Source organism: Hevea brasiliensis, unplaced genomic scaffold (assembly GCF_030052815.1).
Source record: "Hevea brasiliensis isolate MT/VB/25A 57/8 unplaced genomic scaffold, ASM3005281v1 Scaf554, whole genome shotgun sequence".
Classification (NCBI taxonomy): Eukaryota; Viridiplantae; Streptophyta; class Magnoliopsida; order Malpighiales; family Euphorbiaceae; genus Hevea; species Hevea brasiliensis.
The window spans coordinates 1-18,414 of NW_026615089.1; the positions used below are offsets into that span (position 1 = coordinate 1).

The window sequence follows — 18,414 nt, forward strand, 5'->3', positions numbered from 1 at the left end:
TGTACAATAATAATTAAAAGAAAAATTGTTCAGTGTATGATAAAACATAAGCATGCTCTTTTTTCTTTTAGGGGACTTGCTTGGTAACCAGATATAAATCAGTTACAGGCTTATCAAGCAGCCCATTAAACACCATTCTTGTGTGTGATGTGAGAAGGCTCAATTGAGTGTAAAGGAAGGTACTTACAAATCCCCATCCACCCTGGTAAATGGTTGCCCAATGATCCCAAATTCACTTTGGTTTGTGAGAAAAAGCTCTACATATGGAAGCTCATCTACTATTGCAGCCACACCACCGTTATTTGGGCCTAGCCTCAATGCTTTTTCATACTCCACTGGGGACTTAAGAGAAACAAGTCTAGAAGGAGGTATATAAAGACTTTCAGATAGGTAGCCATAGGCAAATGACCCTACTTGGTATCCGATAGGCCAATTACTTGCAATCAAGCTTTCAATACCAGTAATGGGTGATGAAAGCTGCTGAACAGTAAGAATAGAAGTCAAACTTGCTGTATAGCTTGCAGTTATGACCATCAATAAGAAAAGCCATATTACCATCACCATGCGTCCAAGTGGACTTACGGTAGTTTCTTCTGCAATTAAATGATAATACAAACCTTATAAATATGACTTACCTTCCAAGAAATTTCCATTGCATACTACAATAAGAAGGGCTACTAAATGATTGAACAGGCAACAGAAAAACAATGATTGCTTTATATAATTACTTTAATAGGAATGCTCATTATACAGCATTTTCAGTATGCAAAAACAGGATTCTGAACTGAAGTAAAAACTAATAATCTAATTCAAAATAGCTTCAAATCATAATTTTCTGAATGATTTTCTGTAACAGAAAAGTTTTGAAGGGTATATGATATTAACAAAGCAGAGCAGATTTAAAGTTACATGTGCAAGCAATAGGTGATAGGTCTAATTTTCATTTGAACATAGGTGATAGGTCAAATTTTCATTTGAACATTTCAGTTTCCTCTCAAGGGCAACTGGAAGAGTTAGCATGATTACCACTACTTCGGATTTTTAAAAATGAAAGTGATGTCTGAAAATTTAAGTTAAGAATGAGATTACAGCAATAGGCTTTTGGAAGAAACATGTTTAGGAGCTAGGAGCTCAAAGATAGATTCATATTTTAATATAAAGGGAATAAATTATTAAAGCCAAAGGATCCCTACGATTTGCCTTGAATAGTGTTGAGAAGCTGAACCTGCAAAAAGTAGCAGTTGAATAATGTAAGAAGTTAATTATCGTGGACACATTATCTTTATCCATTGCAACAGTGAACTGGGGGGTAAAGTGGAAGGAAGATTTTAAAAAGACTTCACGTAAATATTGACAAACGTACATGAACATTGTCACAATCTGCTTTCTAGGAGGACCCCTGAAATCATCATTAACTCGATGTTCAAGAACCCAAATAACCACGGCAATCATTACAAAAGATGCTGCTGTGACACACCACATCTCCACGGTGAATGGTTTAAGAAACACCCAAGCACTTGATTTTGAATTCCTGACTGGAGCCACAATGACAAGACCAGTAGCAGCATAAGGCTGAGAAAAATCCACTATCTTTGTCCGGTTTGTTACAATTGCAATGTCTCCAACAGCTGCATCAAACACCTGAGAACAAAACATTAAAGAATAAACAAGCTTTGCCTAAGTTCTACCTTTAATATATACAAGGTTTACAAACGCAGCATTCAGGGTAGACCCATCACGGCATGGATCTCAACCGGACCAAGATCTACATGATATATTTTCCATAAACCTCTGCTGTTTTTTTCCTCACAAGGGTGAAGATAAAATTTAATCATACAGATAGATAAGGCATATTCAAGTAATAACGCATTTATAAGATACATGGAGACATTTTGGTATTAATGATTTTCCAGGCATGCCTGGGAGCAGTAACTCCAGAGTTTCTGCATGTTTTCCATTTATTGCCAGATTGTGCTCACCCCAGAGGCCTTGCATAAATTTTGTATTTGCTTTTGCTCTCACCAATAATGAAAGGCAATATTATTTACTTACATCTGCTGCCACCATCCGTATGAGCTCATTATAATTGGGATTGAACCGACCATTCCCAAAAAGCTCAAACCTGTAAGGTACGTCATAAGGAACTAGTTTCCTTGCTTCAAGGAACACATCTATACAATATCCCTCGATTTTGTGGCTCTTGTTTACTTTGGTAGCAAAATCAACAAAACTAGCTCTGTATGGCACTCCAATTCTCAATGGTCTTTCATTGTCAGCAATTACCCAACCACGTGGCCTTTCAATCTTTCCACCAGGCCAAGTAATCTTTTGAAGCTTCTGATCCACACGAGAACTGTTAGTTTGATCCCCTTGGTGAGTCTCTGGAGGTAAAAGTGAGAAACCTGAGACATTAGACCAATAACCAACTATATGAATGGACACATGCTCAATATTAATGACATCATAACCACCACTCTCAATGTTCTGGTCATGATTAAATTGAATGTGACCACTTAAACCAGTGAAGTTCGTCTGCAATATTTTGTTACGTAGATTACTTCCATTGTTAAAGACTTTGAGCTGGTCCAGCCGTAATTCTGATGTTTTCATGCCATTTAGCTTGTCATTGGAAGAAAATGTAATATTCCTGAATTCATAAATGAACCTATCAATTGCATAAGCAACTGCCCAAACTGTATCATAGGCCTGAAGCCCATAGGTATTCAGCTCAGAACTTGCAGAACCCTTCTGCTGCATTACTCTCCATCGAGACAGAAAAGATTTCTTCTCGCTAGACTCTGGAATATGTTGACGAAGCCCAACCACTCCTTGAAGAGCACCAAGTGAAGTTTGATTCATCTGAGAGAATGAATCTATTGTAGTTGAAAGCCAATCTGTTGCAAGCCAAACATAATTGTCATTCATCATTTGAAGTTTTTGGACACTGGTAAAGATTCTCAATCTGGGGTCTGGATTAACATGAACAACATAAACACGAGGACCAAGCAGTTTGGATTGCTTAAGCAAATCCATTATCTCACTTTCATCAAAATTGACAGACAACTTCATTTTATATATTTTGCCATTTTCTTTCAAGTTGATCATCCAAAGCAGCTACCCCATTCCTCCCAGCATCATCATCCACATATATTGCAATGACCTGTTTCCAACCATAAAAATCAATCAAATCAGCCATGGCAGCCATCTGATTCGAGTCACTTTGTGTGGTTCTCAGAAAAAAGGGGAACTGAAGGGCAGATAGAGTGGGATCAGTAGCAGCATATGAAACAAGGGGCACTTGGAGACCATTTGCAATTTCAGAAATCATATGAGCTATTCCAGAGGATTGCGGACCAATTATGGCCACTACTTGTTTCTCAAGTATCTGAAAAGCTGGCAGAAAAGAGAAAGGTAAAATCAAGATAATGCAAATGAGCAAGAACTTCAATTCTGTGTTTAGAAATCCAATACCAAATTTTGAAACTGAACCCATCATAAAGGACTTTAAGCAGTAAGAACTTAGTAGCTAAAGCCATGGAAAGTAGATTATGGATGCCAAAATTGGATAATTTAGCTAAAAAGAGAATTCAAAATTGAAAATTGAAAGCTCCTGCACCTTAGTACTCAACCAGACAAAAGGCAGTTGGCAAAGTTCAACACATGAAAATAAAATTATACATTAAGAGAATCACACACAGATGATATATAATCCTCAAAGCTCCAGTCAAGTCTACCACTTCTAAATTATCCTAGTTAAATTGCAAGAAATGACCAAAATCAAGGAAGAGAATTTGAAGGTTACCTCCAATAGAACCCAAGAAGACATTACACTTAGCATCTTGCGTAAACAGCCTCAGCTCTGTCCCATTGAGAATTCTTGTATCCCTATTAATATCAGACACTGCAGCCTCTATTGCTGGCCTTGCAGCTCTACCAATAACCGAATCAAAAGTAAAAACTGCACCAATATTGACAAATTTAGGCCTTTGGCAGGAAACAAAACCGATAAGAAGTACCCAGATGAAAATAACCAACAACAATGCCTTAGCCATTGTTCTTAAAGCTAAGGTTTCGCGGAAGAGGGACTAAAAATCCATATCTAAGCAACACCCAACAGAAAAATATAAAAAGAAGAGGAAGGAGAGAATTCAAGAATGGTAAACTAAAAATGAAAAGAGGTTCGGCTTGTTTGCCAGTGAAGTGTTCTTATCCATAGTGGGAGGCAAGTTTCATCCATCCAGTAAAAGGGAAAACAACAAAAGTGAGAAATATGGGTATGAGAAAAGCAAGAACAGGTAAAAACATGAAAAAGGTTAAAAGAGGGTTTGGTGATGAGATTAATGGATGCGGCCCTAAATTCTATAAGAAAGAAGGAAATAAACAAGTTGAATTCGATCTTGTGGGAATCATGAACAGCAGTGAGAAAAAATATTAAAATAATTTAAAATGAAAATCATATGTTGATTTCTTGCATGGGTCAACTTTTTATTGTTTAGTCCAAACTGGCAGTTATCACGAACCACAAGAAAAATCGATGTTATACAGATGCTAAGTTGGATTCATTTTATTGTTTTGATATAATTTTGATTATTTATTAATAATTAAATTAAGAATTATATCAAGCCCATATTAAATTATATGAAAATAAAAAAAAATTAAAATTAATTTTATATATTTTTAAATATATTATACAAATTTAATATAATTAATTATATATTTTTATACAATTAAGTATTTCATATATACCTATTTCAAAAAATATTTAATATATATTTATATATAATTATATTTATATTTGCATATAATTTACAATTAAATTATTAATTTATATCTTATAATATTTATTAATTATCTTTTATCAGAGTGTGTTCATAATAAAAATAATTATTATCTAGTCTAATTTAATCCAATCACTACAAGAAAAAAAATTAAAAATAAAAAATACCGACAAAAATTTACCTATTTTTCGTATGTAGTTAGAATTATTGGCAAATTTATTGATGTAATTTTTTTTCCACAATTTTATGCGCAGTTGAATTTTACTGGCAAGAAAATGTTTTCGTTAATTTTACTGATTTAATACTTCATAGGTAAATAATATTTTTTCTAGGCAATTTCATGGTGGAAATGTACGTTAATAGAATTACCGATAATTTTACCTATGAAAAATTACGTATAATTTTACCTATAAAAAATTACGTAGCTAATTATCTACGACAAAAAATTGATTGATAAAATAATTATAATGATGAAAAATGTAACAATTATCGATAAATTTTGTAGTCAGTAAATATTTTTAATAGTTTTTCAAAATGTTTACCTATCATTTATTTTGTAAGTAATTTTTTTTTAATAATATTTCAAGAATGTTTACCTACCAGTATCATTCATAGATAATTTTTTTAATAATTTTAAAATGTTTATTTACTAATTTATTTCATCGGTAATTATTTTTACGATTTTTTTAAAAAATGTTTATCTACTAAATGGTTTGGTCAATAAGTTTTTTTATAATTTTTAAAATAATTTTATGCTTGTAAATTTAATTATTAATGCTTAAAAATAAATAGTACATAGCGAATGCAAATAATAATAATAATGATAATAATAATAATAATAATAATAATAATAATACAATAAAATCTAATAATATTATTAATAATAATACTCCATATAAATGATAAAATAAATGTAAACTTGAGTATAACTAAAGTTTAATAAGTTAAAGTTAAAATATAAAACCATCAATCCTGGCTAAGTGGAGGTGGAGGCAAAGTTGGAGGTAGAGGCGTTGGTAAGCCTCTGGCTAGTCTCATCATATCTTTTATCATTGAGTGTCTCATGTCTTCTAAACCCATCTCAAATTGCTCTGTGATAGCTTATTTTTCTTTTTGCCTCTGTTGCCTCTCTTTCTCAATCTACTTCTGTAATGCTCTCACCATAGGTAGTCCGTACATTTTACTGTTCCAACAATCAATATCTGTTCGGACAGTTAAAATGTCTGAAACTACGCTTAGACTATAGTGAGGAGGCATAAATTGATGAAATAAATGTTAAAAAAATATAGGAAAAATTTTGTAAAAATAAAATAATAAAAATAAATCGATATGCACCATAAATGGCATTTTGATCATTTCACCTCAGTGGTGAATTTTGACCTAAATGTCAAATTAAAAATTTGACAAATAAAATAATTAACATAAAATATTTTTATGAATTTGAATTAGGGAAATGAGGAGAGAAAGAAGAAGAAAAGAAAAGAAAAGAAAGGAAAAGAAAAGAAAAATGGCTTATGAAAAATTAAAAATTTAAAGTACACAAATAGAATATATATATACCATAAAATGACAAAACCAACCAACCTTTTCTCTCCATCTTCTTTCTTTTTCTCCATTGTGCCGCCCACCCTTGTCCCTCATTTCCACCATTGTCATTCAAGCTCCAAGCTTGATTTCTCCCTCATTTCCTCACCAAAACCCATAACACTCTTCATTAAAAATATTCTCCACACCCTAAGGAAGCTATAGATACCAAAAAGAAGCAAGGAAAGTGAAGTTTAACAAGTTACAAAAAAAGGTTAGTGCTTAAAACTCTTAATCTCTTCTTTAAGCATGAAAATCATGCTAAACCAAGTGAAGATTTACATGAAATTAAAAAGAAAAATTTGGGAAAGAAACCCTTAATTTTGGTAGCCCTAGAGGAACTATGAAAATGATGGATTTTGTTGGTTTTAGTTTAGTTAGGGAAGTTAATTAACAAGGTATTATATGTGAGAGTTGATTTCATGGTTATATATGTGAATTTGATGTTTGAAATTAGGGTTGTGCACTTGAAATTGGGGATCTTGTGACATTTTTGAATTTGATCAAATTGTGTTGAGATTGATGCTAATAGAAGTGACATGTGTGCTTATTTGGAGTTTGGAGAATGAGGAGATTAAATTTTGGGAGTGTCAAATTTTCTGCAGGTTGGGACTCAATGAGTCCAATGTGTTTGTTGAGCCCTAACTGACAATGTGTGACTCCAATTGGTATGAGGCCAATTGGGGGTGTTTTGGGACATCCAAACCTTCATTTTTCAAGAAGAAAGCCCACCTAAATTCTGTTAAAATCATGATCAATTCTCTGCTTAAACCCGGATGACCAAACATTGAAATCCAGAAAAATGACTAAATGAACAGTACGTGTTCATTTGGTCATAACTCTCTCTATACTGATTCAAATGACCTAAAATTTACATAAATGGAAAGCTGAGACATAGGGCCACACTTTTCATGAAGACTACTTGACCCAGTTTTGTCTTTAACCAAGTCAAATTATTACCAAAAGTTGGGTCACTAAAACTGTCAACTCAGAAATTGACCAAAACACTGTTCCTTTGGCAAAAATGTCTTAACTTGGTCTCCAGAGCTGCAAATTGAGTGAAACTAGTGCCAAAAGTTTTATAAGACATAACACAACAATTTTTATGTTTTGACCAAGCTCTAGAAACCATTGTATCCTAGGGAAAATATTAGCCAAATTTAGGAATTGAAATCTGGAAAATATTAAGTGGAACCCAGAATGTCATTTGATACCCGTGTGTTCATTTAGTCATAACTCCCACTAGGAAATTCCATTTGAGATGTGCCAATATGATCTGGAAACATGATACTTAGGGCTACAATATTGATTTAGACATCTTTTCCAAATTCTAAGTGTAAAGATCCTAAAAAGAGGGTCAAACATACTACCCTGAAGTTTGGTTATTGCCTTTATAGGATTGAGAGTCCAGGTTAATACATTGACTATAAATCATTATACCAAACTTGAAAAATTATAAAATTGTAGCTGGAAGTCCTTAAGACATAGAGGAACATATCTTGTAAAGGAACCTAAGTCTAAAAATGACCATAAAATGATCAAGAAATTATAAATTCTGGACAGCTTAGAGGCAAAGGGACCAGTTATGGTATTTTGACCATAACTTGAGTTCTATAACCCCAAATTCAGTGATTCAAAGACTGAAATTTAAGTTTAAACATAGAGGAGCAATTGTTATGAAAGAGATGTGACTAAATAGATATCCTAATCTAGTCAAATTCCTAGATAAAAATAACACATCAAAATGAATCTAATGAAAGGTTCATGGGAAAAATACTATATATGATAATTAAAATACTCATAAGGTTAATTAAATATTAAGAATGATATGAATATGTAAATTGGGACTAATGTCCTATTAATATGAAATTAATGGTGCCAATGAATAGTACCAGAAAATAGTAACAGTGAATAGTGCTAAAATAATTAAAAATGTTTAATTGCCCATAGTATACCTAGACTTATTTATTTAGTTTGGATAAATTGGTATACCAATTAAGGACTACAGATAGCGATCGCCATCGAGAAATTCATGAACGATAAAATATGTATGCGGTATGATTGTTCTACAGGCTATATACCTACTTTCGCCATTGTGCCTACTTTATTTCTGGCTTTACAAGCTGTGATTGGGTCTCGTGCCACGGTACGGCCTCGTGCACGGCGGACATATCTTTGGATAGACATATGGCTGTCTAACCAGTATACACCCATGCATCCAGCTTTTATAATTTTTCATAGGTTTCTTTGGCACTGATAAAAATTAATTAAGACTTAAAAAATAGTAAGTACTAATAAAAGATCTCGATAATGTTAATTGCTTCCAAAGAGCAATAAAAATGTAAAAGACCCAGAAATTATGATTTGCAAATATTATTTAAATTGTTAAATTATTGTTATTATAAATTATGCACCACTAAGCGTTATGCTTAGCGCGTTGGTTTTCCATCGCGTAGGTACTGGAGATCAGTCCCAGCAGCCGCAGCAGCAGCAGCACCAGTAGTGCACTGACAAAGCTCTGACCAGATCTGCCACTGTCCAGAGTCACCTCATCGGTCTTTTGTATTTTGGTAGGGCCCATGTATAGACTAGTATTTTGGTTTATTATATCTAGTCATGATGTATTTCATTTTGGACTTGTGATTGAAATGAAAACTTGTGATTTATTATCTATGAATTTCTATATGAATACAATAGATGATACTTCATTTTTAGATCTCATAAATAATTGTAAATGATATGATACAAAAGAATATGATATGAAAATGTGTAAAATGAATATAGACATGTTAACAGGTGATTAGTGAAAACCTGCTAGATGCTAATAAAACAGGAGAGGCTCTGTCACACCATACCCCTCTGTAAGGCATAACATGATCCCGTAGAATACCTAATGAACTACCGAACTTCACCTACCGATAACTCATTAAGTACCCTACAAGGGATTTTAAAACAATTTTCTTATTTTTGATAAGTGGTGAGCATTTCTAATAAGTCTTTTAAACATGTAATTAAGTTGAAAGCTAGTTGAAAATTTTAGCCCATTTTATTTTTCCGCAAATTTTATAAAAATTTCGACAGAGTTCTCTCTGTATTTTGAGAAAACAGTTCTTCAAATACCTGTAAAAAGCACTTCTAAAAATTTTCTCAACAACTGCTTCAATTTCAAACTCAATCTCAAACAATTTCTCAACACATTTATCAACTTTCAATTTCAAATCCAGTATCCAATGATCATCACAAAATTCACATTAAGAGAATTTCAAACTACAATATTTATTATAACTTTATACAAATTTTATACAATTGCTCAAGACCCATTTTTACATGTCCATACATTTATGTGCAATATATACATCAAAAGAATATTTACAATTACGGTATAAATTATACCCGAAGACTTTAGGCTGAATGCTCCTCAATCTTTAGCAGCTCAGTCTGCTGCTCCTCTAATCTCTGTATCTGCGACAGCAATAAAAGCTATCGCTGAGTACTAGGACTCAGTGGTGCACAACATACTAAAATAATCTTTATGCAAAATTTAAATCACATTTATTTAAAAATTTGACTAAACATAAGCATTAAACACAAAACATGAATTATGAAATTTTAATGCAAACCAAGTTCATTTCGAAGTATCCAAACACATTTCATAAAACCTACAGTTAGATCATGCCATTCGAACAAATAGAATCTCAATAGCCAGAGGCTAAAGAGAAATCACATCACAAGGCTAGCTAGCTCAAATATATGGATATCCATTCACATCCTCTTCTACTGGCACACCTCAACACTTCTCCAGAGAAGGAATCAAAATTCGAAACTAATTACTCCCACTAGTCGTGCTAGTGAGGTGTTCAAATATATGGTCATGACACTGTGGTTTCAAAACTTATCTTAACAATTTGCTAAACATTGTCATTTCAAATATACACAATAACTTTCACAGTTTAAATCAAAACATCATAATTAATGTCACAATTAAACTTTCAACAATTCCAAAGCACAAGTAAAATACATATTTCGTTCACTTTATCAATGAATTTTAAAGCATGGAGATGTTGTGCACAAACCTCAAGCGAGTCATCCCTTAGCCTCGACTCGGTTCCTCGGGTTCCTTCCCGATATTCTTTTCAACTGAAACACACAATTTTACAATGTTTCAGTACTAGAACTTAACACAAATCCAAAATAAATTTAGCTTCACATTTACCTAGTTCTAACGTGTTAAATTCGACGTTCTCGAAATTTTTGTGTTTCGGGTTACTATTCACTACACTATTCAAGTCAAATAGTTGACTTTCTAAGGCTTAATAGGTATGGGAATTCCAAATTCACCTACATACCACATTTTGGTCACTAAACTTGTTGGTTTTGGTCATTTTCTCAAAACTTAGGTCTTTTAGGCAAAATTGCAAATTTTCGGTTTTGGAGTCCTAAGTTGCACTGTTTCATTGGCCCTTTTACTGTTGGAATTTGGAAAAACTTCCTTCATAGAAAATGTTCCTTATTGTCTTAAGTGTATTCTCATTTTTGGATCACCCCAATTAGAGTTTTGTAGATCAAGTTATAGCCAAAATACAATTACTGTTCACGTGCACTGTTCATGCTGCAATTTTGGTTCTGGCAGATTTTTGATCCAACTTCGTGCAGTAATTTGATCAAGTTAAGTCCATAATTTGGTCTAATTTCCTTCATACGAAATGTTCTACTATGTCTTAGGTTTCCATCGGTTCAAGAATCGCCTAAATCGGAGTTTTCTAGAGAGAGTTATAGCCATTGGAACTTTACTGCTCAAATGGAAATCTGCAGTTTTGCAGGTTCGGTAACTCAAATTTGCTCAATCATTTGGTTAGGTTAATGGCATAATTTGAGTTGGTGTTCTTCATAAAAGTTTTAGATCTATATCTTATCTAATTACTGGTAAAATTTCAGATCATTTTGACCTTCCTAGCTCGAGTTATGACTAAATGAACAATTACTGTTCTTTTGGTGCTTTATGCGATGTGGCTTTGCTCTCATTTCACTTTGGTCAATTGGATCACTAAGTTTTAGTCAGTTTTTGGCCATGGTTCCTTAATGAAAATTGTGCTATTTTATGTCTATTTTCATCCCCAATTGGTGTTATATCAATTGGACTTGTAAAATTTCCATTTTGGTCCTTCAAAGTTCGCTTGGTCATGCTGCATTTGCCCTACGAATTTAACTTTCATTCTCACAATTTCCCCACATCTCTTTTGGTCATTATTGACCATTTTTCATCTCACAATAGACCAAAGTCATCATTTATGTATTTCTCCAAAAATTTGCCTCAAAACCCTAGGTCTCCAAACCCTAATTACACTAAAATGTTGCATTTATTCTCATTTATGCATTTCCAACTTACTACCATTCTCATGCAAGCTTACTAACACATTTAATTCATTCAACCACATCCATGGCTGGCTGAAATTCCAGTTTGTTCTTCCCCATATAAATTTTTTTAATTTTAAGTGTATTTACAAGTAAATCAAGCTATAAACACAACTACTAAAGTTCAAATTTACAAATGGATGTGCTTACCTCACTTGAATTTGAATTCTCTATTTTCTCTCCTCTTTTCTTCTTTCTTTGATGATCAATCTCCTTTTCAAGTAACTAAAACAAGTTTTTATAGGTGAATTTGGGGTAAGGTAAGATCAAATGGGTGTATAAAAGCTTGAAGCAAGCTTTAATAGTGAAGTTCCCATGGAGGGCTCATGGAGAAGGTGGGGCGGCAACTTGGGAAGAGGAAGGGCTTTCTAAAATTTTTTTTTTCTTTTCTTTAATCTTTATCCCTTTTAGAAGACCAAAAATCCTAATTACTAAATAATTTAATTAATTTCTTTATGACATCATGCATGATGTCATCACCTTTGACTTTTCCATCTTCTTTTTCTTTTTTTTATTTGTTTTTCTATTAGTTCTTTAATTTAATTCTCGATTCCGAAATTTTCTTTTCTCCGATTTTATTTGTGATTAGGTCGAGTCACTCTCGGGTTAATTGACCAAATTGCCCCTCGCCGGTTCATCTCGGTTTGCAAATAATTCCATATTTCTTTTGGTTCCTGACCTAATTATTTAACTGACTTAACAGTTCTTTTTTATGATTTTCTCTTTTCCACTGTGTCCATAAGGGTCCTAAGGACCGCAGCGTCACTTTTTACGGTTCGAAATTTGAGTTTAAAACGACTTCGCAGTCGTTCCCGAGGAGGTCACCCATCGCTGTGACTCTCGGCTCGTTTAACTTCTTATGTTCTGTTTTTCTTGTGTATACTTAACTAATGGAACATTACTAATTATTTGTGTTTATGGCTTCTCTAATTATCTTAAGTGTGGTTCTAATCCCCTTAATTATCCGGACCGACACCGGTCACCGGAATAGTGAAATCTACCAGGCTATGCAAACGGGGTGTTACAATTCTCCCCCCCTTAAAATAAATTTCGTCTCGAAATTTTACCTGGTATCAACCTCTGAACAGCTGTGGGTGCTGTCTCCTCATGTCTTCTTCTCATTCCCAAGTAGCCTCCTGCCCCGAATGATGGTTCCATAGCACTTTCACCAACGGTATCTGCTTGTTTCGTAGCTGTTTCACCTCATAAGCCAGAATCTCTATAGGTTCTTCTTTGTATGTGAGGTCTAGATTTACTTCAATTTCCTCTACGGGTAGTACATGAGATGGGTCTGATCGATACCTCCTCAACATAGACACATGGAAGACGTTATGTATCTTCTCCAACTCTGGAGGTAGTGCCAAACGATAAGCCAAAGGACCCACTCTTTCCAGAACCTCATATGGCCCGATAAAACGAGGACTTAGTTTCCCCTTCCTGCCGAATCTCATAATTCTCTTCCAAGGAGAAACTTTGAGGAAAAATTTCTCACCCACTGCATACTCAATATCCCTTCTTTTCAAATCAATATAGGACTTCTGACGGTCTGATGCAGTCTTAAGTCGACCTCTAATCACTCTGATTTTCTCTTGATTTCTTTGAGCGATTTGAGTCCAATCATCTTTCTTTCACCCACGTCATCCCAACACAACGGGTTCTACATTTCTTGCCATACAAAGCTTCATATGGAGGCATCCCAATGCTTGATTGGTAGCTGTTGTTGTAAGCAAACTCAATCAAAGGCAAGTGTGTATCCCAACTACCCTCAAACTCAATCACACAAGCCCGTAGCATGTCCTCTAAGATCTGAAGTACCCTCTCGGTGGCCATCTATCCGTGGGTGGAATGCGATCTTTGAAGTTCAATCTAGTTCCTAGGGCTCTCTGAAGACTACCCGGAATCTAGAAGTGAACCTAGGATCTGCATCGACACAATGGATACTTGGCACTACATGCGATCTTACAATCTCATCAATGTATAACTTGGCCAATCTTTCCAAACTATAATCCATCGATTGTGGCGAGAAAATGAGCGATTTAGTCGATCATCAATAATGACCCAAGCGCATCATGACTCTTACGTGTCCTCGGAAGTCCCATCACAAAATCCATCATTATTCTCTCCCATTTCCATTCAGTGCGGTAGTGGATGTAATAACCCAGTAGGTACTTGATGCTCTGCCTTCACTTGCTGACAAGTTAGGCATTTGGATACAAACTCTGCCACGTCTAGTTTCATAGCCATCCACCAGTAATGCTCCTTTAGCCCCCTATACATTTTTGTGCCACCCGGTGCATGGCAAAGGAGATTCATGTGCTTCCTTCAAAATAATCTGCCTCAAATCAACATTATTAGGAACACACATTACGCCAGTGTAGCAAGAAACCATCATCTCGATTGAGAACTCGGTTTCTTGCCTGTAGGACTTCTTCCAACGACCGATACCTTTCATCATTCTCGTGACCATTACGATCGATCAATCAACCTTTGTACATGCCATGCAACTGCTGCGCCCATTATCATTAATCTCTGGGCGGCGGTAATGATCTCAACTCATGTACCAAAGATAAAGGAGTAACTTGTAGACTTGCCATAGTCTTGCGACTTAGGGCGTCAGCCACAACATTAGCTTTCCCTGGCTGATAGTCTATCAGACAATCATAGTCTTTTATCAACTCTAACCATCTCCTCTGTCTCAAATTCAGCTCTTTCTGGGTGCCCAAATACTTCAAACTCTTATGATCCGTATAGATGTAGCACTTCTCCCCATACAAATAATGTCTCCAGATTTTAAGAGCAAACACTATAGCTGCAAGCTCCAAGTCATGTGTCGGATAATTCCTCTCATGCGGTTTTAGCTGGCGTGATGCATAGGCAATGACATTTCGACCTTGCATCAATACACAGCCTAACCCATTGTGAGAAGCATCACTATATACTGTATATTCTTTACCCGGAGTAGGTAAAGTCAGGACTGGAGCTTCAGTCAAACATCTCTTTAAATCATCAAAACTCTGCTGGCATTTGTCCGTCTACTGAAATTTTACATCTTTTCTAAGCAGCTTGGTCAATGGAGATGCCAACATGGAGAATCCCTTCACAAATTGACGGTAGTATCCGGCTAAACCCAAAAAACTACGAATTTCTGTGACATTTCTGGGTGGCCTCCAATTAAGGATAGCTTCAATCTTACTTGGATCTACCTTGATGCCCTCTTCTAATACTACATGCCCCAAGAAAGATATTTCTTTCAGCCAAAATTCATACTTCGACAATTTGGCATATAGCTGTTTCTCTCTCAAAGTCTGCAGTACAATCCGCAGATGTCTATCATGCTCTTCTGCATTCCTTGAATAGACCAATATATCATCTATAAATGCCACAACAAACTGGTCGAGGTATGGTCTGAAGATAGTGTTCATCAGATCCATAAAAGCAGCTGGAGCATTAACCCAAATGGCATGACTAGGAATTCATAATGGCCATAGCGGGTTCTGAAGGCAGTTTTAGGAATACTCTGCTCTTGTACTTTCAGCTGATAATAACCTGATCTCAGGTCAATTTTGGAGAACACCGCTGCACCCCTCAACTGATCAAACAAGTCATCAATACGGGGCAATGGATATCTGTTCTTTATTGTCACCTTATTCAACTGCCGATAGTCAATGCATAATCGGAGAGTGCCATCCTTCCTCTTTATAAACAATACTGGTGCTCCCCAAGGTGACATACTAGGGCGAATAAAGCCCTTGTCAAGCAACTCCTGCAACTGTACTTTTAACTCTTTTAATTCTGCAGGTACCATTCTATATGGTGTTATGGAGATTGGGTCCACACCAGGCATAATATCAATCTCAAACTACACCTCTCTTTCTGGAGGTAATCCTGGCAATTCATCAGGAAATACATCCGGAAAATCACATACAGTAGGGATGTCCCTTAGTGCTGGACTCCCCACTTGGGTGTCTATCACATGTGCTAAGTATACTTCACACCCCTTTACGATCATTCTTACGGCTAGTGCAATGAAATGATGTTTGATGGCGATAAATGCCTCTCCCGTGTATTACCACATCACCGTATAAAGGAGACCAAAAGTCACTGTCTTGATCTCTGATCAATCATGGCATGATGCAGCTAACCAATCCATGCCCAAGATGATATCATACTCTCGAAGGGCATTTCAATCAAGTCTGACGGGAAAACATGTCCTTGGATCACCAAAGGACAGTCTATAAATTCTGTTGACCCGGACCTCTTGTCCTAACGGACTAGTTACTAGCACTTCAAAACCCATTTGCACACATGGAACAGTAAGTGAACTAACTATGCTAGCACTAATATATGAATGAGTTGAACCCGGATCAAACAACACAAATACTTCTTGATCAGAGATAGAGAATGTACCAGCTACCACATCAGAAGTCTCAGCCTCTTCTTGCTGTCTCATTGTGTAGATTCTGGTTGAAGCACTTCCTTGTCTTGACTGACCAACTGTGCCACATTTTGAAGTAGTGCCTCTACCTCTACCTCTTCCTCACTCGCCAGTGTGAACCTCTCGAGAGCGGGACTGCAGATAGATCCCTCGGCAGTAGTAGGAGCTGGACTATATCTCGGAGCATTAGTACAGTCTTTAGCTATATGGCCCTTGCCACCGCAGTTAAAGCAGGCTCCAGTGGCCCAGTAGCACTCCCCCCCATGAATCTTGCCACAAGTCTCACAGGGGCGGGCAGAATGTGAACCCCTGCTCGACTGCTGACCAGACCTAGGGGGTCTCTGTCCGGAGAATCGGCCCCTACCAAATCTTCCACCTCGACCCCTGCTGGGTCCACTAAACTTCTTCTTTTTCCCAGAAGTCCCACCAGAACTCGGCTCTACAGACTTTTCCCCCTTGTCTTTGTCTGATTTCTCAGCTTTCTCTGATTTTTCTTTGACTGGGGTTGCTTCTGATTCTATTCTTTCCAACTCAAGTGCTTGAGACATGAGCTCAAAAGTTCTTTGTGTCGGAATCCCTCAACTTGCATCCTTATCTTTGGGCTTCAAACCCGTTTCAAATCTCTTGCACCTTGCCTTGCTGGTAGAGAGGAGACTCCCTGCATAGTGACTTAAGCGGGAGAACTCCCTCTCATACTCTGCCACTGTTCTATTGCCTTGTTTCAAACTCAAAAATTCTTGCAATTTCTGATCAACATATGCGTGCAGGATGTATTTGCATGCGAATTCTCGATGAAGTCATCCCGTGTTAGCACTGTGGTTCAAACTAAGCTGGGGATGGTCTTCCACCAATCATATGCATCCCTTTGCAGTAGAGACACAGAATACTCAAACTTTAGTTCATCTTGGCAGTGCAGTTTCTTAAACACTCTGTCCATTCTTTCAAGCCATTGCTCTGCCTCTAAAGGATCCACTGTACCCTTAAATTCTGCAGCCCCATACTTCAATAACTTGTCATACTGTCTGGCTGGAGGCAGTGGTTGTGTCACAGGTGGTTGGGGTGGAGCTTGAGCAGGCATACCCCCAGCCATTTGTTGAAATATCGCAGCCATCTACTGTGCGAACTATGCAGGAAACTGCGGCATTTGTGGGGTGTCTTTGACCCGACATTCTGCAAAGCTGGGGCTTCCCCTTGTGCCTCAGCTTCAACAGACTGCTCAACTGAGCGATCCCCTTCTTCCATAACAGTCTGGAGTAGGGTATCTCCTGAACAAGTAACACATGGAGATTTCCCTCCGTTAGTTCATATTCATGATGTAATGCACTGTATGTAACAAATATGGACATTGAGCAGTTGTACTTAACAAAGAAAAGACACAAATTCATAGGTTAAAACATACTTCAAAAACTTGCTCTGATACCACTAAAACATGTCACACCTTACCCCTCTGTAAGGCATAACATGATCCCGTAGAATACCTAATGAACTACCGAACTTCACCTACCGATAACTCATTAAGTACCCTACAAGGGATTTTAAAACAATTTTCTTATTTTTGATAAGTGGTGAGCATTTCTAATAAGTCTTTTAAACATGTAATTAAGTTGAAAGCTAGTTGGAAATTTTAGCCCATTTTATTTTTCCGCAAATTTTATAAAAATTTCGACAGAGTTCCCTCTGTATTTTGAGAAAACAGTTCTTCAAATACCTGTAAAAAGCACTTCTAAAAATTTTCTCAACAACTGCTTCAATTTCAAACTCAATCTCAAACAATTTCTCAACACATTTATCAACTTTCAATTTCAAATCCAGTATCCAATGATCATCACAAAATTCACATTAAGAGAATTTCAAACTACAATATATATTACAACTTTATACAAATTTTATACAACTGCTCAAGACCCATTTTTACATGTCCATACATTTATGTGCAATATATACATCAAAAGAATATTTACAATTAGGGTATAAATTATACCCGAAGACTTTAGGCTGAATGCTCCTCAATCTTTAGCAGCTCAGTCTGCTGCTCCTCTAGTCTCTGTATCTGCGGCAATGATAAAGCTATCAGAGTACTAGGACTCAGTTGTTCACAAAATACTAAAATAATCTTTATGAAAAATTTAAATCACATTTATTTAAAAATTTGACTAAACATAAGCATTAAACACAAAACATGAATTATGAAATTTTAATGCAAAC

At 35.9% G+C, this 18,414-nt stretch overlaps 1 protein-coding gene across 1 annotated transcript; it reads right to left on the minus strand.

The window, feature by feature from the left end:
* Window positions 1-168: 168 nt before the first annotated feature.
* Window positions 169-4,462, minus strand: LOC131177540 (glutamate receptor 3.7-like). Its single transcript, XM_058142562.1, is given in 6 exon segments — window positions 169-593; window positions 1,194-1,225; window positions 1,364-1,641; window positions 2,053-3,094; window positions 3,096-3,393; window positions 3,803-4,462. Coding segments are annotated over 6 exon segments (2,310 nt in total). The 5' UTR covers window positions 4,053-4,462; the 3' UTR covers window positions 169-183.
* Window positions 4,463-18,414: the final 13,952 nt, after the last annotated feature.